General features: G+C 38.7%; 2 protein-coding genes across 6 annotated transcripts in view; one reads left to right on the top strand and one right to left on the bottom strand.

Annotated features, from left to right (window-relative positions):
* Positions 1 to 2,915, bottom strand: part of DROSHA (drosha ribonuclease III) — a 122,887-nt gene extending 119,972 nt beyond the window's left edge. Inside the window, exons 1-2 of one of the 4 annotated variants that reach the window (XM_070357684.1) lie at positions 2,758 to 2,912; positions 1,542 to 1,669 (exon numbers count right to left, since the gene is read on the bottom strand). The gene's annotated coding sequence lies outside the window, so the exon portion shown is untranslated. Of the gene's footprint in view, positions 1 to 1,541; positions 1,670 to 2,757 lie in introns of all 4 variants that reach the window. The other 3 variants (XM_070357685.1, XM_070357687.1, XM_070357683.1) reach the window with 3 other exon arrangements.
* Positions 2,916 to 3,074: 159 nt separating this feature from the next.
* C20H5orf22 (chromosome 20 C5orf22 homolog) lies at positions 3,075 to 22,794 on the top strand. 2 transcript variants are annotated; one of them, XM_005887866.3, is made up of 9 exons: positions 3,075 to 3,229; positions 6,022 to 6,167; positions 8,876 to 9,025; positions 11,481 to 11,904; positions 14,020 to 14,082; positions 14,528 to 14,649; positions 16,039 to 16,105; positions 18,003 to 18,142; positions 21,518 to 22,794. In XM_005887866.3, exons 1-9 carry the CDS (start codon positions 3,149 to 3,151, stop codon positions 21,648 to 21,650), a joined length of 1,326 nt encoding a protein of 441 aa, XP_005887928.1. In that variant the 5' UTR covers positions 3,075 to 3,148; the 3' UTR covers positions 21,651 to 22,794. The 2 variants fall into 2 exon arrangements, with proteins under 2 accessions (XP_005887928.1, XP_070213783.1); XM_070357682.1 differs by lacking the exon at positions 3,075 to 3,229 and adding an exon at positions 6,376 to 6,435 and having other exon boundaries at positions 6,066 to 6,167.
* Positions 22,795 to 24,980: the final 2,186 nt, after the last annotated feature.

Below are 24,980 nucleotides of genomic sequence, written 5' to 3'. Positions count from 1 at the left end.
GCTTAAAACTCAACATTCAAAAAACTAAGATCATGGCATCCGGTCCCATCACTTCATGGCAAATAGATGGGGAAACAGTGGAAACAGTGTCAGACTTTATTTTTTTGGGCTCCAAAATCACTTCAGATGGTGACTGCAGCCATGAAAATCAAAAGACACTTGCTCCTGGAAGAAAAGCTATGATCAACCTAGACAACATATTAAAAAGCAGAGACATTACTTTGCTGACAAAAGTCTATCTAGTCAAAGCTACAGTTTTTCCAGTAGTCATATATGGATGTGAGAGTTGGACCATAAAGCTGAGTACCGAAGAACTGATGCTTTTGAACTGTGGTGTTGGAGAAGACTCTTGAGAGTCCCTTGGACTGCAAGGAGATCCAGCCAGTCCATCCTAAAGGAAATACGTCCTGAATGTTCATTGGAAGGACTGATGCTGAAGCTGAAACTCCCAATACTTTGGCCACTTGATGGGAAGAACTGACTCACTGGAAGAGACCCTGATGCTGGGAAAGACTGAAGGTGGGAGAAGAAGGGGACGATAGAGGATGAGATGGTTGGATGGCATCACACACTCGATGGACATGAGATTTTGAGCAAGCTCTGGGAATTGGTGATGGACAGAGAAGCCTGGCGTATTGCAGTCCATGGAGTGGCAAAGAGTTGTACACAACTGAGCGACTGAACTGAATGATTGTCATTCAGTTCAAGACCCTCAGGATAAACCTGGGGCCTACACAGCCCATCCTGTCACCACAAGCTACTCAGGGCCAAAAGAATCAAGCTCAAACTCCATGCTTGGCATTTAAGGCCCTCTGCAATCTGGACCCAGCTTCTTCCAGGCTAATCCTCCATTAACTTCCCCATGAAGGGCCTATCATCCTGCATGTGTGCTAAGTCGTTTCAGTCATATCCACTCTTTGCGACCCTATGGATTGTGGCCCACCAGGCTCCCCTGTCCATGGGATTCTCCAGGCAAGAACACTGGAGTGGGTTGCCAGGCCCTCCTCCAGGGGACCTTCCCAACCCAGAAATCGAACCCTCCTCTCATTATGTCTCCTGCACTGGCAGGCAAGTTCTTTACCACTAGGGCCACCTGGGAGGCTCTCCTATCACCTTGCTGCTGCTGCTGCTAAGTCGCTTCAGTCGTGACCGACTCTGTGCGACCCCATAGACGGCAGCCCACCAGGCTCTCCCGTCCCTGGGATTCTCCAGGCAAGAACACTGGAGTGGGTTGCCATTTCCTTCTCCAATGCATGAAAGTGAAAAGTGAAAGTGAAGTCGCTCAGTCGTGTCTAACTCTTAGTGACCCCATGGGTGCTCCCAGTTCCTAACATATGAAGTACTATCATCCAGCTTATTCTTTACTCCTGGTCTTCTAAAACCCCTCCCTTTGACTTTGCCCATTGAAGTTTTAACCCATCTACTCATGTCAAATGCCACATCTTCTGTGCTGCCTATCTTGGTTCCCTTTAGGAAGTAATCCCATTCCCTCAAGACTTCCGTTGCTCTTAGTCTGTACTTACTTCTTTTACAGCACTTACCAGAGACTGCCTCATATAATAATCATGTGTGTATATGTCTTAACTCCTCCACTAGGTTATTAGTTCCTTGATGAATTGGGTTGGCTCATAATCATTTCTGTATCCTTCACAGCCCCTGGCAGAACATCCTGCACAGAGTAGGTGATCAGTAAGTGTTTACTGGCTCACCAGTGATGTATGTTTCTATGTTGCTACTGGACATTTCCCTACTGAATATATCCACAACAGGTTTGCATTACCAAAACCAGATAAAAAGCAGGCCTTTTCACTGATTCATGCAACATTTAATGAGCCTAGACAGGTGGGGCATGGTCACAGGCCCTGATCAAAGGTGATAAGGCACATAGTAAGCAGGGCTCCTGAAGCCCAGAATCCATATGCAGATACGGATTTTTTTTTAAATTACATAATGTGATAAACACAAGAAAAGAGGTATGCACAGAGTCCAGGGGAAACACAAAAGGAGTGTACTGAATCTAGAGGTGGACAAGAGTCAGGATCACCAATACTCCTGTATCGTGTGTTCACTGTTGTTGAACATTCACTATTAGATCCTCATGGATATTTCTAGAAATAGAATATCTGAAAACACTGATTATGAAACTGACCTATTAAAGGCACAGTCAGGCTGTATTGTGGATGTGAACTTCAATTCAAAAGACAAGGAACTCACTGCAACTAGAAAAGTAATTATTTTCGGCGTCTGCCTCCTCCTAAGTTGCTGTTTGGAAGCAGGGAAACTGAGGGAGTCGTTTTGCACGGCTAACATGTGCAGGAACATCAGTCTTTGTAGAACGAGTTGCAAAGTGTGACTACATTTCTATTAACGCGTTCTTCCACCACCTGAATTCCCAGCCCGGTCACTTATGTCTGGCTGATCCGTAATTGCGTGCTTCCCTGTTTACATCTCCCACCAGACAGTGAACCCCACGATGTAAACTTACAGTCTCACTACCCGCCCGAGATCCCGGCGGCCCCAGGCCTGGACCACGACATGCGCGCCACAATGAATGAACGGTCTCATTTTTCACTACTATTTATTTACAGGGCCCGGGCCTAGGGTCCCTTTTCTTTGCCCTTCGCTGCAGATCTGAAGAGGAGCTGCCGGCTCCTAACTCCCAGGCGCCTCTCACCCCAGCCCCAGACGCCAGCCCCGTTGAAATTCGGATACTTGGAAACACTCCCTCTTCCAACACCCACAAGCTGACCCTTTTACCTAGAAAAAGCTCTCGGGCTGCGAGGTCGCCGTTAGAGTAAAGCCAGACTTATAGAGTAGCCTCCAAGACCGTAGCACCGCCCGCGGCTCCGGAACAGGAAAGCAAGGGAATTAAAAAGCAAACCTGGGAAAGCCGGACCTGCAAGAGAAAAGCGCTCGGGCTCTCGGCAGCGCCTTGTGCGCGGTGATTGGTGCTTCAATAAGAACGATGGACATCTAAGCCAATCGGTTTTCTGGAGTCTCTGGCGCCCGCCTCCTGCCCCTTACCTCCTCCAATCCGAAACCACAACCGGGTGAGCGCGCGATTACTCCCGGGGGAGGAGGCGGGCCGCAGCTCAGGCTCTTGAGGGAACCTCGGCTCCGAATTTTTGGGACTCACGCGCGCGAAACCATGAGTGAATCCGGGGGACAGCGCGCCCGGCTCCGGCGCTATTCAGAGCTCCCGGTGTGGGTGGTGGAGGATCATCAGGAGGTGAGCGGGCGGCTGACGGGTGCTGGGGCAGGGTCGCGCGAGGACTGAGGCGGCGGCGGAGCCTGGAGGCCAGAGAGAGATCCGAGCGAGTTGCATTGCTGTGGGGAAAACACCAGGACAGCGACCTTGGAAGAATAGGCTTCGACGTTAATGCGGCGCTTACTACGAGCCCGGCAACTCACTGAACCTTCGCGGTTTGCCCAAAATCCCACGGCCAACGAGTGGCTTCGGGATTCGAACGCGGGCAGTCGGAACTGCAGTAACTCGAGTCCTTAACCTGCTCAAAACTAAGGCTTCCTGCTGTCTCCCGGCCTCCCCTTCACAATTCTGTGGTGTCGGTGGGAGGCTTCTGTTGAGAATATGCACTGTCATCTGTGAAATGGGTACAGAGTAGCTCTTAGAGCCGTTAGTATTATTGTGTGAGTAGTGTGGGCTGCAGTGTATGGGTCCGTCTATGGTCAGTCGGAGACGACTGACGCGACTTAGCAGCACAGCAGCAGCAGCAGGGTGTGCATGAATCTTTTAACACGACGCTATAAAGATATTTTTCTGTTTTTGTAGTAGTGCTACTTTAGAATAGCTAAAATGGTGCCCACATCTAGATTTCTGAAAGCCTGCGAGAGTGCCGTGATCGAAGACTCTCTGTTTTTGATAGCTTTAATAATCCTTAGGAATTCTGTGGATGTTAAAGAGGAAGAGGCCGATTCCAGATGTGCGGATGAATAAAGATAATAGGAAGGAAATTTGGTTTCTCAGGACCTAGAGATAGTGTGCATGAGTCTGAGAGCAAGCATGGGGTAGGTGGTGCTTTCAGATTCAATCTTAACTTAGAACTCTAGAGACTGTAACGAAACAAAGAGCCATACAGAGGACCTAGCCCAGCAACCAGCATCCGAAAGGTGTGAGAAAGACGCAGAGACCCAGGGTAGCTTGAACACATCTTTTATACCAGAGTGTGTATTAACAAGCAATTGTTTCTTCGTTTCTTTCCTTGAGTACCAGAGCTTGTCTGTTTCCTCACATTGTTCTTGAGTTTATGATGGGGGCAACATGCCAACAAGAGATGCCCATTGGAAGTTTTGAGGAAAAAAATAAAGCTTGAGCTGATTGTCTAAATCATCTGCAATGACATTTCATATTTTCCTACTTCTTCACGACTTCAGTTCAGTTCAGTCACTCAGTCTTCTTCGACTCTTTGCAACCCCATGGACTGAAGTGCACCAGTCTTCCCTGTCCATCACCAACTCCCGGAGCTTACCCAAACTCATGTCCATCGAATCGGTGATGCCATCCAGCCATCTCATCCTCTGTCGTCCCCTTCTCCTCTTGCCCCCAATCCCTCCCAGCATCGGGGCCTTTTCCAATGAGTCAACTCTTCCCATGAGGTGGCCAAAGTATTGGAGTTTCAGCTTCAGCATCAGTCCTTCCAGTGAATACCCAGGACTCATCTCCTTTAGGATGGACTGGTTGGATCTCCTTGCAGTCCAAGGGACTCTCAAGAGTCTTGTCCAACACCACAGTTCAAAAGCATCAATTCTTCGGCACTCAGCTTTCTTCACAGTCCAACTCTCACATCCATACATGACCACTGGAAAAACCATAGCCTTGACTAGATGGACCTTTGTTGGCAAAGTAATGTCTCTGCTTTTTAAAATGCTGTCTAGGTTGGTCATAACTTTCCTTCCAAGGAGTAAGCGTCTTTTAATTTCATGGCTGCAGTCACCATCTGCAGTGATTTTGGAGCCCAGAAAAATAAAGTCTGACACTGTTTCCCCATCTATTTCCCATGAAATGGTGGGACCAGATGCCATGGTCTTAGTTTTCTGAATGTTGAGCTCTAAGCCAACTTTTTCACTCTCCTCTTTCACTTTTATCAAGAGGCTTTTTAGTTCCTCTTCACTTTCTGCCATAAGGGTGATGTCGTCTGCATATCTGAGGTTATTGATATTTCTCCTGGCAATCTTGATTCCAGCTTGTACTTCTTCCAGCCAATCTTGATTCCAGCTTGTACTTCTTCCAGCCCACCGTTTCTCATGATGTACTCTGCATAGAAGTTAAATAAGCAGTGTGACAATATACAGCCTTGACGTACTCCTTTTCCTATTTGGAACCAGTCTGTTGTTCCATGTCCAGTTCTAACTGTTGTTTCCTGACCTGCATATAGGTTTCTCAAGAGGCAGGTCAGGTGGTCTGGTAGTCCCATCTCTTTCAGAATTTTCCACAGTTTATTGTGATCCACACAGTCAAAGGCTTTGGCATAGTCAATAAAGCAGAAATAGATGTTTTTCTGGAACTCTCTTGCTTTTTCGATGATCCAGTGGATGTTGGCAATTTGATCTGTGGTTCCTCTGCCTTTTCTAAAACCAGCTTGAACATCTGGAAGTTCACGGTTCACATATTGCTGAAGCCTGGCTTGGAGAATTTTGAGCATTACTTTACTAGTGTGTGAGATGAGTGCAATTGTGCAGTAGTTTGAGCATTCTTTGGCATTGCCTTTCTTTGGGATTAGCTTCTTGACCTGCCTACAGATTTCTCAGGAGGCAGGTAAGGTGGTCTGGTATTCCCATCTCTTGAAGAATTTTCCACAGTTTATTGTGATCCACACAGTCAAAGGCTTTGGCGTAGTCAATAAAGCAGAAGTTATTTTTCTGGAACTCTCTTGCTTTTTTTATTCACAACTTGATGTGCTTCAAATTTTTTGAAGTTATGTTTAGCCTTGTTTTTCAGCCTGCAGTTGAGTATATACTCATGATTTCAGTGCCAATTCTGAATGTGTACATTATCTTTTACAGGTTCTGCCCTTTATATATCGGGCCATTGGCTCAAAGCATCTTCCTGCAAGTAATATAAGTTTTGTGCATTTCGATTCACATCCAGACCTCCTTATTCCTGTGGATATGCCAGCTGACACTGTATTTGATAAGGAAACACTTTTCGGGTAATACGTGATTTTGTTAATGACCTTTTTATGTGTCTGAAATACACTTTGCAATAGAATGATAAGCAGTTAAGAGAAATAGTTTTTGCTAAGCTTGTGAGTTTTGCTTTTGCTTTGTTTACCTTTTTTATTTTATTTAGAACAAGTATGGACAAACTTTCTCAACAATCCAGATAGTAAATATTTTTTAATTTTTTTTTAATTGAAGGATAATTGCTTTACAGAATTTTGTTGGTTTCTGCCAAACATCAGCATGAATCTGCCATAGGTATGCATATGTCCCCTCCCTCTTAAACCTCTGTCCCATCTCCCTCCCCATCCCACCCTTCTAGATTATCACAGAGCTACTGTTTGAGTTCCGTGAGTCATACAGCAAATTTCTATTGGCTCTCTATTTTATGTATGGTAATCTAAGTTTCCATGCTACTGTCTCTATACATTTCACTCTTTCCTTGCTCCCCAGATAGTAAATATTTTAGGCTTGCTGACCATATGGTGTCTGTTGCAGCTAACTGTAAACACTGTGTAAACAAGTGTCAGTGGCTGTGTTCCAATAAAACTTTATTTGGAAAAACAGGTGCCCCAACCACTGTTTGCCAATCTTTGCTTTAGAATATAGATTTTTAAAAGTAGAAGACTTTAGAAATTATCTGGGCTAATTCTCTCTTCTCCCCTTTAAAAGTCTGATATGGAGGCCTAGGAAAATGTGTCTTGAACTCATAGTTCAATAATCGTATATGCAACGCATCTTAAATTTGTGTATCCTTTCTTCCAGTATTGAATCCCTCCAACCTCCCAATTTATTTTATTTTCAGGTCACAAATCCTGTTGACTTTCGGTTATATAAAACCATAGTCACTGAATGGTGACTTACTAAGCACTCTTCAATGATAAAGTTCCCTGAAATCCTGTCATTGTCTTTTTACTGATGTGTTTATTACAGTGTAGCCTACTCCTACAAAATAAAAAATTACATAGCAGTTATTCTCTTGTTATAATATAAAACTAAAATATCGATGCTTGTGTGAATTAATTTTAACCTACTACATTTCTTTTAGTTGACTCTAAAACTGGCTCAGAACATTCATCTCTAAAGAAATGTGGTAGCCCTACCATTGTCCTTACTCTCTTCTATATTTAGAGGTTTTATATTTTATAAATTGAAAAAAATTATGAAGCAGTTATGATGACCATACAGTTAGTCATAAAATAGTAGTTTTAAAACCTTTAATGTCAGGATTTCTGTATACCCTTAAAAATTCTTGAGTTTTTTTTATGTGGGGTATATTTAGTGATATTTACCATATTGAAATTCAAACTGAGACATCTAAAATATTTATTCCATGGGACTTCCCTGTGATCCAGTGGCTAAGACTCTGAACTCCCAATGCAGGAGGCCAAGTTTGATCCTTAGTCAGGGAGCTAGATCCTACATGCTGCAACTAAATAAATAATAAATAAATAAATAAAAATATTTTTTAATGTTAATTCATTTCAAAATAATAGACCTTTATATGTTAGCATAAATATTTTTATGAAAGACAAACATATTTTCTAAAGCAAAAGCGATCAGGGTAACTAAATTTTTGCAAATCTTTTTTTTAATAATTTTTAAAATTTATTTATTTTTTAATTGAAGGATAATTGCTTTATAGAATTTTGTTGTTTTCTGTCACACTTCAACATTAATCAGCCATAGTTTGCAGATCTTTTTAATACTTGCCTTTATAGAAAACAGCTAAATACTCAAGATTCTGCATTCAGTCTGTTACCATATATTGTTTTGGTGGAAGTGTATGAAGAAAATTCACAAGTATTTTGATAGCCTTTCCAGCTGTTGTGTGTGTTTAGTTGCTCAGGCGTGTCCGACTCTTTGCAACCCCGTGGACTGTAGCCTGCCAAGCTCTCTGTCCATGGGGATTCTCCAGGCAAGAATACTGGAGTGGGCTGCCATGCCCTCCTCCAGGGGATCTTCCCAACCCAGGGATCGAACCCAGGTCTCCCGAATTGCAGGCAGATTCTTTACCATCTGAGCCACCAGGGAAGCCCAGCTAATTGTGAATATTCTTTAATACTGTACCAAAACTTCACAAATGTTCATTCCTTAAAGCTTAGTTGAAGTGTAGAATCCAGCAATTCACATTCAAGCCTGATCAACTGTGGTTTATCAATCAGTCTTCCTTGCAAGAAAAATGGTGTTCAGCTTGCAATTCACTTACAAGTGCTTTCCCTTGAGACAACCATGGTACTTCAAAGTATATTGCAGAAGTGCTTTCAGTGTTCTTCCTGTTTTGGCACACAGATTACTTTAAAATGTATGCTCAGGATCAAGATTTAATAAAATCATGAAAGACATGCTCATGCAAAACTGGATGGGAATGTGGGGCACTGGTGCTTGGTATTGATGAGTACAGTGACAGCTAGTAGAGTTTGGTGCCTTTGCCTTGATTAATCTTAGAACATCAACCACCATTGTTTTGTACTGTCAGCATATATGTCAATACAGTGAAAAAGAGAAGTAATGCCTTGGTGTTATTAGGAAAATAGTTTGGTCTAGTGGTCACACTGAAAAGGTCCAGGAAACCCTGCAAGGGCCCTTGGACCACGCTTTGAAACCTGCTATCTTAAAATATTCTTATGAATGAAATTACATTTGGAAAAACCCACTCACTAATAGTTTTTATGCTTCCTCTCTGTTTCTTTTCCAGAGAATTAAGTATTGAGAATTGGATTATGCCTGCAGTTTATGCTGGCCATTTTTCTCATGTAGTATGGCTTCATCCCACATGGGCTCAGCAAATCAGAGAGGGCAGGCATCACTTTTTAGTAGGCAAAGACACTTCTACCACAACAATCAGGTAATTTCCTCATATTCATGTGTATGAAAGGGAGTGGATACTTCTATCTCGTTTTGGAATCCCTGTAATAACTTATAAGCATCTCTACAAACAATTGGGGTCAGATTAGCCCACAACTTTTCCAAAAAGAGTTCTCGAAACACCAGGAACAAGTTTTCCAGTCTCTTTTTCACACACCGTTCATATTTTGTTGCTGGTCAAGTTGATTTTTGAATAAAATGATCTTCATCCTCTGGAACCCTGGCTCTGTTGATAACTAACTCCATTAAATCATTGGTGTACCTTATAGAAATGTATTTAATAATACATTTTATTAGTTCCTTCCAATGTACATGTTGTTGGCTGAATTTAACAATTAGCATTGAAAAAGCAAAATTAATCTCACTTTGATTTCTTACATTCAATGGCTTAAAAGTCGATTCAGCATTTTAATTTTATCAATATGATTAGCTTTCGATAATTATTTAATCTAAATTAAATAACAGCATCCTTTGACTTGAGTTATATGCACAACTATTTCTGTTGTGTAAGCTGTTCAACCAGTGTTTTGTGTTTCTTGTGATACTGTAATATCTTTAGAAATACCAGAATGTTCTTGGCTTTCTAAATTCTCTTGTTATGGAGTGAATGTTTTAAGCAGTGGAATCATAACTTCTAGAACCTAGAGGATAGTAGGAGGAAATGGTAATACATTGAAAATGAAATGCAGGCTTTCTCAATGAAAATGATACTTTTTATTTGATTTATTTATCTGATTTATTCTTAGTGATATTGATAATAAAAGTTATATATAATACTGGCTTATATGAAATAGTGTTAGGGTTTTTATTGAGTACTTCAGTGAGTAGGCCTTATTTAACCTGTAACAGGTTTCTGCAAAGTCAAATCTCAGCAATCTGAAACAGACATTTGAAATTCAATGTGTAACAATAATATTAGGATGATGTTGATTATCATGATTTTAGTTAATCCTGCAAGTAAAAATGTATGGAAGAGACACACATACAGGTATGCAGCCTGAGATGTATGTGTGTGATGAGCAAAGTAAGATATTCCTTATTAAAGAAAAATACCCATTTAGGTTGGTGGATACAGCATTGGTCTTTCTTAGGGTGGTGCATGTGTGCTAAATCACCTTGGTCGTGTCCAACTCTTTGCAGCCCTATGGACTATAGCCCACCAGGCTCCTCTGTCCAAGGGATTCTCCAGATAAGAATACTGAAGTGGGTTGCCATGCCCTTCTCTAGGGGATCCTTCCAACTCAGGGATCGAACCCATGTGTCTTATGGCTCCTGCATTGGCAGGCGTGTTCTTTTCCTGCTAGTGCCACCTGGGAATCTTAGGGCGGTACAGTTATTAATAAGCTTGAATATTGGTTTTATTATGTCGTTATTTTTTTTTAGGAAGTTATATCTTTTTAAATATAAGGCAGTATATGCTGAAGAGGGGTGGATGAGAAATAAATATTAATACCATCATTCTAAATTGGATAGGTCCTACCCCAGAAGAACCATTTGGTGTCACTGTTCAAAGTACTTACGAAGGCATAGTGCAGTTGCAAAGCTAAGAACATGCTGTTATGTCTAAAATCAACAATCTGTAACTTGTAAAATGCTGCACAAGATTTTTTTAAGTTGCTTTACATATTAAAATATTACAGTTATTTGAAATTTAATAAAGCTTTGAAATATGTCAGAGGGAGTTTCTACCAAAAGATATTATTCCCAGGTATAATTTTTCTCTTAAGTGATTTTTTTGGATGCAGTTCCAGCTGGTGTGACAGAGATCTAAAGCACTGGCTAAACAGGATCTTTCATTTCTTTTCTCCAGTTAGAGTTTACCATGTGCAGTCCAGGGCCACTACGGCAGCCCTTCAGTTAAACCCCAAATAATTTCTGTCTTTTTGCTCCACCTTCTGTAGAGTGTGGCCTCTGAACTCAGAGTCCAGGTGGGGTTTGCTGCCACCGTGTTCACGTGGCAATGCTCTCCACGCTTCTCTTCCACTCACGACTTTCAAGCAGAACTGAGTCAGCTGGCCACACCTAGCTGAACGATGGTGTGAGTGCGTGCTCAGTCGCCTCAGTTGTGCCCAACTCTTTGCGACCCCATGGACTATACTGTCGTGGAGTTTTCCAAGCAAGAATACTGGAGTGGGTTGGCGTTTCCTAATCCAGGGGATCAAACCCTGACCCAGGGATCAAACCCGGGTCTCCCACATTGCAGGCAGATTCTTTACCATCTAAGCCACCTAGCTGCACAATAGGCTACAAAATACGGTCTTTGGGCAGTTGTGTGCCTAGCTAGAAATTTGAGAACCCTGTTCCCAGAAATTACAAATATTAGAGACAGCTGTCAGTTTTTGTCAAGTATGTCCTTTTTTGTATTTCTGAAAGTCTATATGTTGCCAGCTAATTTGTCCATTTGTCTTGAAAGTAATTTTTTTCCTTTAATCCAGGGTTACAAGTACAGATCATTACTTCCTAAGTGATGGTCTTTATGTAACTGAAGACCTGCTGGAGAACCCAAAACCTTTACAATTGGATGTAATTATGGTAAAACCTTATAAACTCTGTCACAGTCAAGGAGAGAATGATGCAGCGTCTTCTGCTAAGAAGCCAAAGCTAGCCCTGGAGGACTCAGAGAACACTGCCTCTGCTAATGGTGACTCTTGTTCAGAAGGACTGGGAAAGGACACAGTGACACAGACAAGGGACCACACTTGCCTACAACCATCATGTTCTTCTGAAAGCCACGAATGCCAGACTGCAGTTAGCACCAGAGAGATTCTGGAAATTTTAGAGAAAAGGGATGCATTTGTTTTAGATATTGACTTAGATTTTTTTTCAGTCAAGAATCCCTTCAAAGAAATGTTCACTCAGGTAAATGTGGTGTTTTAAAAATGTGCAATCAAAATCCAGATATAACTTTTGACTTCCCCCAAATATAACTGATAGCTTGCTAATGATCAGAGCCTTATTAATAATGTAAACAGTAAATTAACACATATTTTGTATATTATATGTATCATATACTGTATTCTTAAGGTAGAGAAAAGGTTGAGAAAATCATAAGGAAAATACATTTCTAGTACTGTACTGTATTTATCAGTACTATACATCTATGTCGTGTTTAAAGATGAACCTATATCAGTGTCTCATATGATATGAAACACTGCTACATATATTACTAACACCAGATGTCAAAGATGAAAAGATGTGATGAAGTCATTTATTTACAGTTACAGTGATTCATGCATTGATAACAAGGAAGCAGCAATGTGATTATTTTATGTAGCCTAATATAATCAATACAGTTACTTCATGGTAGCCTAGTCTGTACACTAATGAATGAATCATTATAAAAATTTTACAGCATATTATAGTCATATTCATAATACAGTATTAGAAATGTTGTTATATAGTTTTCAATACCACTTACCTGTGATAAGTCGATATGCAGTTTCTCTAGTTAGAGAGGCATGTATTCCTTAAAATGTAATTCTTTGAAAGCCAAGTTATAAAGCGATAGGAAAACTAACATATTAGTAATTTTATATTAAATATCATTCATCTTATGCCTATGTAAGGATAGGTTAGTATCTACATACATTTTATTCATTCATGACATACCTAACTTTTTCTTAATTTTTGCAATATTTCTAGGCTGTACAGTTGATCTGCAGATTTTTTTTCAAATCGTTGTGAAGCTCAAAAATCTTTTCCTCTATACTGAAAAATATCCATGTATAAATGGTCCTGTGTGTTTCAAACCCATGTTGTTCAGAGGGCAACTGTAGTGTAACCTGGAGCAAGAGTAGGGGGACCTTGAGTGCCCTCCCAACTTGCAAATAAGAGAGAAAAATTGCCCTCTGTTTCTTTCCTGCTATTGTGAATGTACCAGTAACTATAACTTCCAGCGTTCAGAATTATAAAATGACTTTAGAGATGTTTAGAAAACATGAGAATGGGCATACCTGGAAGCTAAAAAACCTGACTTTATGAATTTATCCTACAAGTATACGCACCAAATATTTGTAATGGGAATTTCTAAAAGGTTACGTAAGTGACTTAATGGCAGTTACTTCTTTTCCAGGGCTATAAGGAAACCTGGGAAAGTGGGAATTTTGTGTCCTTTACACCCTTTGGTGCTTTTCAACTTTTTGAAGAGCATGTATTATACTTACAATAGCTATTTTTTTTAAAGAACATGTTTGGTAGTCAGAAAGATCTAAGTTCTGTTTGTTACTTGTACTGCTTATTAGCTGCATGACCTTGGAAAAGTTACTTAACCTTTCGGATCCATGGTTTCTTCAAGTATAAAATCAAAATAATAATCATACCCAGTCACAGAATTGTTGTATGAGGATCGTGCACAGCACTGTGCTTAAGGAATTTTAGATCTTGCCTATAGACCCTTCCTGACAATGCTCCTAAATGGGGCCAGGTAGACCTGCCTCTAATGGGGCTGCCTGGATGTGCTAAATGAGGACAGACATTCTCCTGCAAAATCCTCCCATTGTATCTGTTTGTACTCTAGCCTTCTCTCCTGTGGCTAGGGAATGGACCTCAAAGTGAATGTGGAGAGTTTTGTTTTGTTGTTACAAAGATACATATATTTCCTGTACACTTGATCTTAGCCAAAAGGCTGAGAAATGATTGTATTTCCTATACATAGCTAAAATCTGTTTAGATGTTAGGATGTATCCATTTATAGAGTAGAACAGTATTAGAAACATTTTCATTCATTACCTATTGGCCATTAAGTCTTCCATAATTAATATTTATACATTGTTATCATGCCCAGATGAATAGTTACCCTAAAGAAGGGATAATATTTACAATGAAATAATGAATTACATTATTCCCTGATTTCCCAGACTTACCTTTAAATGATTATCTAAGATATTCTTGTATCAGTGTCATTTTTTACTTAAAGTATATCATTGAAAAATTAATCTTTTTTCTTCTATATTGATTCTTTGTTTTGGTTTCCAGGAGGAGTACAAAATCTTACAAGAGCTGTACCAATTTAAAAAGCCTGGAAGCAACCTGACAGAGGTATCCTTCGTTTCTTTTGGGCTTGTCTAAAGGGCTTCCCTTTAGCGGTAAAGAATCTGCCTGCCAATGCAGGAGACACAGGTTTGATCCCTGGGTCCACAAGATCCCCTGGAGAAGGGAACGGCAACCCACTCCAGTATTCTTGCCTGGGAAATCCCATGGACAGAGGAACCTGGCTGGCTACAGTCCAGGGCGTGACAAAAGAGCTGGATGCAACTTGGTGACTAAACAACAACAATCTATCACATAGCTAATAATATCTTAGATGATATTAGAGTACTCTCAAACAACGGCCCCAAATCTTGATATGTGTTTCTTGGGGAAACCCATGGTTACTACTTGAAAATCATGTGTTAACTGATTGAATTGAAATTTCCATTGTAATGGGATTTCACTTATTTTTTGAAAGTAACTATATAATCTCAGCTTTTCAATGTGCTTAAAGGAAGATTTGGTAGATTGTGTTGATAATCGAATTCATCAATTAGAAGATTTAGAAGCTGCTTTTGCTGATTTGTGTGATGGTGATGATGAAGAAACTGTACAGAAATGGGCTTCAAACCCTGGGTAAGACTCTCAAATATTTTTTTTCTTCAACTCTACTGTATTTTAGTCCTAGATATATTGCTAAATTTGCTAGATAAATTGCTTTTTAAAAATTCGTATCTTTCGCTATGTGTATTACCTATTCAAAATATTCAGTGCAGTTTTCACTTTAAAATAAAGTGTTCAGAAACATCCCTGAAATATAAATATCATAGAACTTTATTGTCATTAAGGAAAGCAGTGGTATAGAAGAATAAACCATCATAATATTAATCCTATCAGTAACTACTAATTAGGCACTTTAACACAAGTTAGTTTTTTCTCTTTATTTATTTATTTTTTTTTTTTAGTTTTTCTCTTTAGTAGAGGGAACTAGATCTAAAAATCATTGCCCCTCTTTGAAATTATGTTGGAAGAGGGAGAGATAGAAATAAGTCTCAGAACATGATTCTCCCCAGAAATATTTTGTGTACCTACTGTTTTGTGATTTTGTGAAGTCTCAAGCCAAACTTAAGCTTAAATCAAACAAAATAGACAACTTTAGAATCCTGAATCTAGCCCACAGATGGAGCCACCTTCCACTGAAACCCACCCATCTGCTGAGCACGCTTAGCTCTTCACCACCTGCAGGCAGTTCTGTTACAGACCTGAAGAAAAAACAAAGGAAAAGTAAGATAGTAAGAAAAGTCTCCCCAAACTTAGCATGCCCCCAAAAGGGTCATACCCTCAGCATGAACAAGTCTTCACTGTTCCTAAGGAAGTAGAAGAGGTGGGTGACTAGGGTCCAGAACCCCAGAAAGTGTCGTTAATAAGAAGGAAGAAGTAACAGGATCAGTGGGTAGACAGGCCTCCATACCTCCATTTTTGTTTACTTTTTCCCTCCCAACAGATGAGTGGGTATTGGTAGAGGAGGCGTTAAAATACTCGAAACATTAATTAATCAAGGCTTCCAAACAGTTCCACCTATATTAAATAACTTAAAAGCACCATTGTTATTATATCAAATGGTATAGAACTTTACCAGTTATAATTGTATATGTGAATAAATATGTCCTGCATTTTTTTCTCAGTTTTTGGGAAACTCTTCATCATGGTACGCTAAACACTTACTGCTGATCAAAATAATTAAGTCATGGTAGAGTTTTCGTTCTTAAAGAGGAAAATCTCAAGTTTCTTGAGTGTTAATTTTCAATCTTTATTACAGTCTGTAATCTTTTAAGTAAGAAAACAGCAGGGAACATTTATTTCTTAATATTTTAAGATGATATTTGAACAACTCTTATCTTTCATTTCCAAAACATCATATAAAACTTATTGTTAATGGTAAATTTTAAGGGTAATGTATCATTTGCTACTGTCATTTTAGTTTTGAGGTGGTGTAATGTTTAATTGAGGGATTCTTTTTTCCAGAATGGAATTACTAGTTCCACTGGTACAGAGTTTGAAAAAACGGATGGAAGCACCGGACTATGAAATGGTAAATGTTTATATTGAAGTATAAAATTGACCCTTTAAGAAAGGTACTTTTGTGGCTAGAAAAATGTGCCCTCTGTTAAAGTGATTCACTTTTATTTGTATTCCTGGAAAGTATGAATGGATATTTTTTTTGTGGAAAAAATATATACTTTTTAGAAGTAAGAATACTGGAAAAGCTTTCCAGGAAAAACATGCTTTTGCTAATTTTATATACGAAGTAAAAGTGCTGTTGACTTTTTACACTTGATCTTAGCCAAAAGGCTGAAAAGTGATGCTGTGGACTTTTTAATTTTGTCTATGATCAGATATCCCTTTGCCAGAGAAAAGAAAGTATACAGTTTCTAAATTTGCTCATTCTTTATTTGTTCATTTTTATGCTCCTTTCACATTTCTTTCTTTCCTCTCTGAAAACTTTTCTGGTTAAAAAACCAAACAGACAAAAGAAGGCATTGTGGCCAGCACATCTTAACTATATTAGCTGTATAACTTTGTTTGCACAGCAAATCTGAATACTATTTTAAAAGAAGATGCCCTTAATGATAATTTCTTTATTTTTATATCATTTTGCAATATCTGAGTATAAATTTTCCCATTTGAAATTCAGGTCCCCTTTTCTCAAATTTTGTGCCAGAGCTGAGACCACCAGTTCTGCTTCTTTTACTTGTAGTGTTTATTTAATAAATTGTGGTTTTACTTTAGTGTTTTGTTTAGTTGTGGTATATAATCAAACCACCTTATTTGAACTGAAGTTTATGGATTGATTTAATGCTAGTTTTGTAGGAATAGAAAATACCAGCAAAAGACTATTTGGTTAAATCAGAGCTAACTCAAAGCTCGCCCTTTTTTTTTAATGGCAAACTTTAAAAATGATAGAAGACTCAGGGTTTAAAAGTGCTTTGAGCTCATATGATATTACTGAAAGTATCTTCATGAAGGTCTACTTTAGTCATTACTTTGCATCTGAATTTTCTGGTGAGGGGGCAAGAGTTTTGTATACTGTTTGTTGAGAAAAAGGATGGCATAGGCCTGGTAGCAGATTATGTAGCCAGATGTGATATACCCATAGCTGCAGGATTAGAACACTAAGTATTTTGATCATTTTAGTAGAAAAGAACATGTAAAGTCTCTCTTTTTAGTGTATTGACCAATCATTGCCAGTTAAATCTTTGATGTGTATCCAGAGCCTCCAGTAATATAGTAAATTAGTGGGTTTTTCCCATGCTTTGCACTTATGTACCCTAGACAAAACTATAATACATTTGAATTCCACTTTTTAAAAGTTTAAAGCAGGGGCTGCAAAATGTCAGCCTGTGGGCCATTTCTTGCTTTCAGGCATATTTAATTTAGTGCTAAGACTGAAACACCAGTCATTTACATTTAAAACACATGTATATCAGTATATATGGTTATACATAAAGCATAGAAACTCGAAACAATAGGTTCAGTAAGGTAGGAGAAAGACTTTCATCTTGTATCCTCTTGAAGCTTTAAATGTAGTACTTGTTGGATGTATTTAAAAAGTAAAATAATTTCTTGAAAGAAAGGAAATGTGAGAATACTATGTATAGACTTTTAAAATCTAAGTAAAATGAATAACTTGATAGAAAATGTAAATTGTCAAAATAGACTCAAGTAAAGACAGAAACAGAGTGAATCTACAATTATAAAATAAATTTTAAAATTGTTCCTAGAAAAGGCATCAGGCCCAAACAGGTGTACAGGCCAGTTCTTCCAAAACATCAGAGAACAGATAACTTCTGTGGCATGGAAATTGTTAAGGAAAAAGCAATCCTAATCCACAAAAATATTAAAAATTTAGTCATCAAGGCCATTAATGGTTAACGAGTCTTCTAAAGACAACAACATTACCATGTAATTTTTAATTGTCTTATTTTCAGGTTCACCAGGCTGGTCTAACCTGTGATTATTCAGAACTCCCTCACCATATCAGCACAGAACAAGAAATTGAACATCTTATTCAGTCTTTGCATACTGTTCTAAAAAATTTCCCAAAACCTACTCTAGTGACAATTGCAAGGTAAGTGCAGTAGCTTGAATAATGGCCCACCAAATATGTCCACGTCCTAATCTCCAGCACTTAGGAATATGATGCCTTATATGGCAAAGGGGACTTTACAGATACGATTAACTTAAGGATCTTGAAAATGAAATGATTATCCTGGATTATCTGGGTGAGCCTAGTGTAATCACAAAGGTCTGAATAGGAGGGAGACAGGAAGGTCAGAATGAGAGAATAGAGGATGCTAGACTGTGGACTTTGAAGATGGGGTTTGAACTGAAGAGTGCAGGAAGCCTCTGGAAGCTGGAGAGGCAGGGAAGCAGATTCTTTCCCTAGAGCCTAGAGAAGAAATACAGCCCTGCCAGCACCTTTGTTTTAGGACATCTGACCTCCAACAGAATTATAAGATGATGAATTTGTTTTACTTTAAGTCACTAAGTTTGTAGTGATTTGTTACAGTGGCAGTAGGAAATTTAAGTCTCCATAGATGAATCTAATGATTACTAATACAATAGTTCTTACCAACTTTTTACCTACTCAGCTCAAAATTCAGGTGTTATATTTTCTTTTTCCTATTGGTGGTGGCTGGCAAACAGCATACAATTCCTATTATCTTGTCTTTGAAGTTGGTGATGTTATTCAGTTGAACATAAGAAATTCCAATATCTGTGTGCTACAGATAAATATTTAGCTGCTGCCATGTTTTACATTTGAATGTATAAATGTGCTGAATAGTTATAGCAGCTTAATAAAAATTTCTGTATTAATCTTTGGCCTCATTCTTCATGGAACTGTTTCTAAAATAATACTTTAAATGTTCAGGCAAGTTATAGTTACTTATTTTATGACAACTTTTTTGTGACTCTCTTTACCATTCATAATGAATTCATAAATAATCTAATCTACATACACATAGGGCTTCCCTCATAGCTCAGTTGGTAAAGAATCTGCCTTCAATGCAGGAGTTTGATTCGTGGGTCAGGAAGATCTGCTGGAGAAGGGACAGGCTACCCACTCCAGTATTCTTGGGCTTCCCTTGTGGCTCAGCTGGTAAAGAATCCGCCTGCAATGCCAGAGACCTGGGTATAATCCCTAGATTGGGAAGATCCCCTGGAGAAGGGAAAGGCTACTCCAGTATTGTGGCCTAGAGAATTCCATGTACCATACAGTCTATGGGGTTGCAAAGAGTCGGACACAACTGAGCGACTTACACTTTCTTTCTTTCACATACACATATAACTTAAATATATTTAGATAGCATGTACAATGTGTGGATGATGTAATTGTCTTAGTCCGTTCCGGCTGCAATAACAAAAATACCTTAGACCAAATAGCTTATAAACAATGGATATTTCTCACAGTCCTGTAGACTAGGAAGTCCAAGATGAGAGTACCAGCAGAATCACTGTCTGGTGAGGACCTGCTTCCTGATTCATAGACAGCCATCTTCTCTCTGTAACCTCACATAGAAGGAAGGGGTGAAGATGCTCCCTGGAGTCTCTTTAATAAAGGTATTAATCTCATTCATGAGGACTCCACCCTCTGACTTGATCACTTCCAAAGACCCCCCCACCTCCAAATATCATCACATTGGAATTAGATTTCAACACAGGAATTTTGGGGGCACATAAACATTTTAGTTTATAGCAATAACCTACCTACACATATAATTTAAATATACATTAAATATATACGCACACCAAAAAAATAATAGCACAAAGGAGAAAGGAGAGTAATTGATGATAAAATAATACATATTAAAATGCCATGCCAAACTGGAATTTTTACAAAGAGTCACTAAATGTAACAGTTAAAAATGCAGACAGATCCAGCCAGTTGTGTTGCCCACATACCGTGAATAGCACTACTATAGGAACATGGTTATTCTAGTCATAGCAAGCTCTTGATAAAGTTCTGAACTTAAAGTCTAATCTTCCCTCAGTTCACAGAGTATCTGCATTCCTGGAAAATTTAGTTTAATCCATTTCAAAAATACAGAAGACTATTTGTAGAAAACTATTAAAAATAGGCTCAAAAAATTAAAACCAAATTTTTCACTTATTTAAATGCTCCATGGACTTTGGAAACTGCAGGACACAGGAAAATTCATATTCATATTGCAGTAGTATCCTACATATTGCAAACACTCACAATATGCAGACCCTCTCTCCTAATTGTTATTGTGACAAAAATGTACCTGCAGATTTCCAAAACTCCTTCCTGGGGGTTGCTCCCATCAGGAGCTACTCTAATACTGTTTTCAAGAAGCCAGAAATCTGTGTGAAAGCATCAAAGTGTCCCTGTTTGTTAAGGCTAATAAGTTAAGCTTTTACATATCATGCTTTCTTCAAGGTCTTTATCCATATGTATATGTTAGACATTATTTAATTTAAAATTGCTCTGTGTCATTTATCATGTGTTACATGTTTACGTCAAGCCTCAGATATAGTCTAATCACCATAGAATGAAATGAGCTCATCAGAAGTCTTACAGATTATTTCTTTAGGTCTAAAATACTTGAATAAGGAGTAGGCTAGATAACTAATTTCATTTCCTTCTATAAACATTCCCATGCCATTTTCCAATCTAGTGAAATTTCCAATGGCTTTCCTCACCCTAGTCTAGAACCAGGAGGCACTATGAAATCATTTTAGATACTAACTCAACTAAAATTGTCAACAGCATTGTTACTGGCTGGTGCCACCCAAATTGTAGTCAGTGATTCTAGAAAGACTCAAAATACAGATTCCTGCCCCATACCTCTTTGCTCTTTCCTCCTTAATACTACCTAGGAGACTAATCCCAACACCAGCACATCCGCACATTTCATTTTGGATGATCTTGTACACTTGTGTGGTGAGCAGATTATTTATAGAGGCAGAACCCTTTTATCATTTGGAAAGCCTCTACCCTCATAATTTCTTTCCTGTTTGTAGACATAATAAAAGAACGTGAAACATGATGCCCAGTCACTAACATAATTAGCACCAGTGTTCCCAAGCAACGTCTCCCTCACATGGAAACAAGGGCCTCGTATTAAGCACTGGGGCTTTGGAAATGTGCTTTATGGTGTTGAATCCCATCACCAGCACATACAGTATGTGACCCATGCAGGTTAATCCTTCTCTGTTTGACTCCTTTAAAGGGATGGTAAAGATATCTATTTCATAGAGTTGCTGAGAAGGTTAAAGAACATAAAACATGTAATGCACCTGACATATAGTAAAGGTTTAGTAGCTTTCAACTATTATTATTCCAGAATTGAATACAGCTTCATTTTTACTTTACATTGAATTCAATACACACAGGCTTTTCCTCACTGCCCAGTATGATCTCATTCTACTTATGTATATTTTTCTTTTCTTTCCTTTCTCTTTCTTTTCTTGGTTCCAGGTCAAGTCTGGATGATTACTGTCCTTCTGAGCAAGTTGAAACCATTCAAGAAAAAGTCCTCAGTGTGCTGCGCTCCCTCTACGGGGCTCTAGACATTCACCTGATGTATTCAGCAGAGTCTACTGCACCTTGAAGCATCACAGCACTAGGCTCCTGTTACAGCTTGACGGAGTAACAGGGTTTTCATTAACTGATTTTCAAATGAGTCTTCCAGAGAATACCTTAATAGTATTGAATAACTTTCCATTTAAAATTTTTCAGGTATTTTGAATCTCCAAACAGATATCACCAGTTGTTGAATGATGGCAAATTTTTTTGGCATCAAGCTTACCCCCAAGTGATGGATCTGATGCTCATCTTTCTTCCTATCCATCACTGTCATCTTCACTTTTGTGATGGGTTTTTCCTCTTTTCCCCTCTTCTGCTTAGGTCGGTTGGACTATATGAGATTCATTCATTCATTTATTCATTCATTCAGCCAACGGACATTTTTTGAACTCATACATGTGCTGGTCATAATTTAGTGCTGATTATATGGTTACAAACAGAATAGACAAGGCCCCTGCCCTCCTGGTGGACAGCTAAGAAACATATTAAGGATTGTGAGACATGTTATGAAAGAAAGGAGAACCACAAACATGTTTAAGTGTACTATTAGTACTCAGGGCATCCTGGCCTTACAGGAAGGTAACATTCTCAAGCTACTACCGAAAAAAAGTAAATAGATAAACTTGACAGCCTGTGAGTGTTTCCAGGATCTGGCCCAGCTTTTACAGAATGCTTTCAACATTGTTGGTATTAAGGAGGTCTATTTGAGTAAATTCAATTAAACAAAAAGTAACTTTTCTTTGCTAATCAATAAAATCCCCCAGGGTTTTTATTCCTCCAGATGGTGAGTATGGGAGTCAAATATCCTTATAGTTCCTAAATGCCACTTCATGGGCAGTCTTGGTTGATAATTTTTTCAAATAAACCAGCTTTTTATGTAAATAGTAGGGAAAAACTTGAGTCCTTGATTCTGATATCATAAATACCCAAGGATGTAACTGCCTTCCACCTGCCTCTCCATAAGTAAGAGAGCCTACCTAAGGTACTCTTGATCATGAAACTTTTTGTTTACATAATTTGCCAATGTCTTCCTCTCTTCAGTATTCCTCATGTTCAGTAATCATTTTTAAACTGCCTTCTTGGTTTCCTTTAAAAAGTAGGATGTCATTTAAAGAAAAAAAAACCCATTCAGTCCTCACTTTTTTAGCACAGCAGTCGTTTTAATTTTTGCACGTATCTTTCAGGACTTGCACAGGTGTTTCTTTTGGGTTGCATGTAGCTGAAATTAGTGTTTCCTGACTTAATACCCAAGGTCATGTTGCCATTGCCAGTCAGTAGATGGCACCAGATCCCCTTTTTCCAATGATTGTATTTTACAGCAAACCTTTCTTGTCCCTAAGTTGATTTCCCAAGACTGATAAGTGTAAGTGCTTATTTCTGTGTGAAAAGCAAAGCAAAGTGATTTAGCCTTCCATTTTGATAGAACATTGTATGCCAGGAAGTGTAATTTCCCTGTAAAATCAGAATTGCAAAAAGTGCTATTTATTTTTCAGTGTTGAAAAAATTTTATTATAGTTCTGTAAGTGAGGTTGCTTTTATAAGTAAATTATTTTGCCTGCTAAAATAAATTAAAAAGTATGTTAAGATTTTAAAGATTTAAAACCAAACTATAGAACTAATTAATCGTATTTGGTCTTGGGGTGTTCCTAGCATTGATCTTGTAAGTCTGGTTTAATAGTCATTTATTATGGGTCCTATGAACTCAGATGAAGTTCGTCATTGTTTTTAATTCAGGTAGAATGAAAGGGCATCAGTTTCCTTTTTAAGAACATTCACATTGTTTTCATGCTCTGTAATTCTCTTTGAAGAATAAAATTCAGTTCCTACTTGTTAAGTGGAACCGACTTAGTAAATTATGTCTCTGCACATTTCAAATAGGAAGGTACTTAGTTTATCAAGACATCCATCATTTCTATTCTAAGTACCAATGAGGAATACCACAGTACAGTGCTTTGAATTATGTACAAATATCACTCAAGCATGGGATTTTGAGCAGCTTTTTGAAAAATGTGACTTAAATATTAGATTAGGCCATAACTTTGGTAACTGACAAGTATATATTTCTCAGTATCTAGGGGGAAATTTTTTTTAATCTAGAAATTTTTTTGTAGACATCTTATCTTTGTCTTCTAGGTTCCCGGGAAACTCTTAGTCAAAGGCCTTCACTTGTTATATGATCTTCTCTCCAAATCTTCATTTTAGTAGTAGTGGCCCCAGATTGCTGACAGTATATGCATCACACTGAAAATAGTTTATAGTATATTTCTTAGTATAAGATTTCTCATTTACCGAACTTAATAGAAAGCATTTTCATAAAACAGGAAATTTTTGTTAAACATCTTTCAGAAATGCTCAAGATACCTGAGGATCATGTGTGAAAATACTAACTATGGGACTGTACTGTACCACCTGGTAGTCCTGCATTGCAGCACTCTCTTGAAATGCTTGTTTGTGAACTAACTGGTCCTGGACCACCTCTGTGGTTTTGTAGATCTAGCTGCCCTCATGGAATTCCAAACATCAGTGCCTTCTTTTCCTTTATTCTCATTTGAGTTCAACAAATGAAGTTAGAGTGACTACAAAGGTTTCTGTGGACTGTAATTCTTAGGAGAGAATTCTCTGAACGGTGAACACTCTGGGCACTCACTGGAAGGGTGTAGCTTATCATTACAGAGTAGTAAGCTGGCATTCTGTACATTAGTATCTTGTGAGTTCAGTTCCTATGATTCAGAAGCAAGAGCACGTTTCAAAGGCTGAGGCTATACAGTTTCACTTCTGTCAAAGACCTTCCTTTTTGACTAGGCAGCCAGCCTTCAGCTCCAGCATTCCTACCATGTCTGTAACTTCAGACAGCCTTCACCAGCAAGCAGATCTCTGAAGCTCACTGATCAGGCATCAGCACTGTTTAGAAGCCTTACCACCCTAGTTGATGTGAATCATGCCAAGGTCAAGACAAGAAGTGTCATGACTGAAACAGAGCATCGTGGTAGGAGTGTGAGCTTCTGAGGGTGTCTGCCTGGCTCCAGTGCCCCCTTCTTCCAGCTGTATGACCTCAGCCTCAGCTTCCCCTTTACAGTGATATTGTGAGAAATAACACGTATAAAGCCCTTAGCACAAGAGCCATTCAGCAAACTGGCTTTTATTGGCAAATCCAATCCTATTTAGAGTATTCTGTGAGAGCTATTCCAGGTCTCAACTGCTCTTCTCATGCCTCCTAAACCCTGGTCTATTTAAACCCCACGTTAGCTTCCACTGTATTCCTGTGAATAGTGGAATTTCACTTTCTTTATTCAAAGAAGGCAGGTCCTTGCCCATAAGGAAAAAAGTAACAGAGGGCTTTAAGCAGAGATACTTA

Source organism: Bos mutus, chromosome 20 (genome assembly GCF_027580195.1).
Source record: "Bos mutus isolate GX-2022 chromosome 20, NWIPB_WYAK_1.1, whole genome shotgun sequence".
Taxonomy (NCBI): domain Eukaryota; kingdom Metazoa; phylum Chordata; class Mammalia; order Artiodactyla; family Bovidae; genus Bos; species Bos mutus.
Note: the sequence above shows the minus strand (reverse complement) of the source record. Positions and strands in the feature narration are given on the sequence as shown.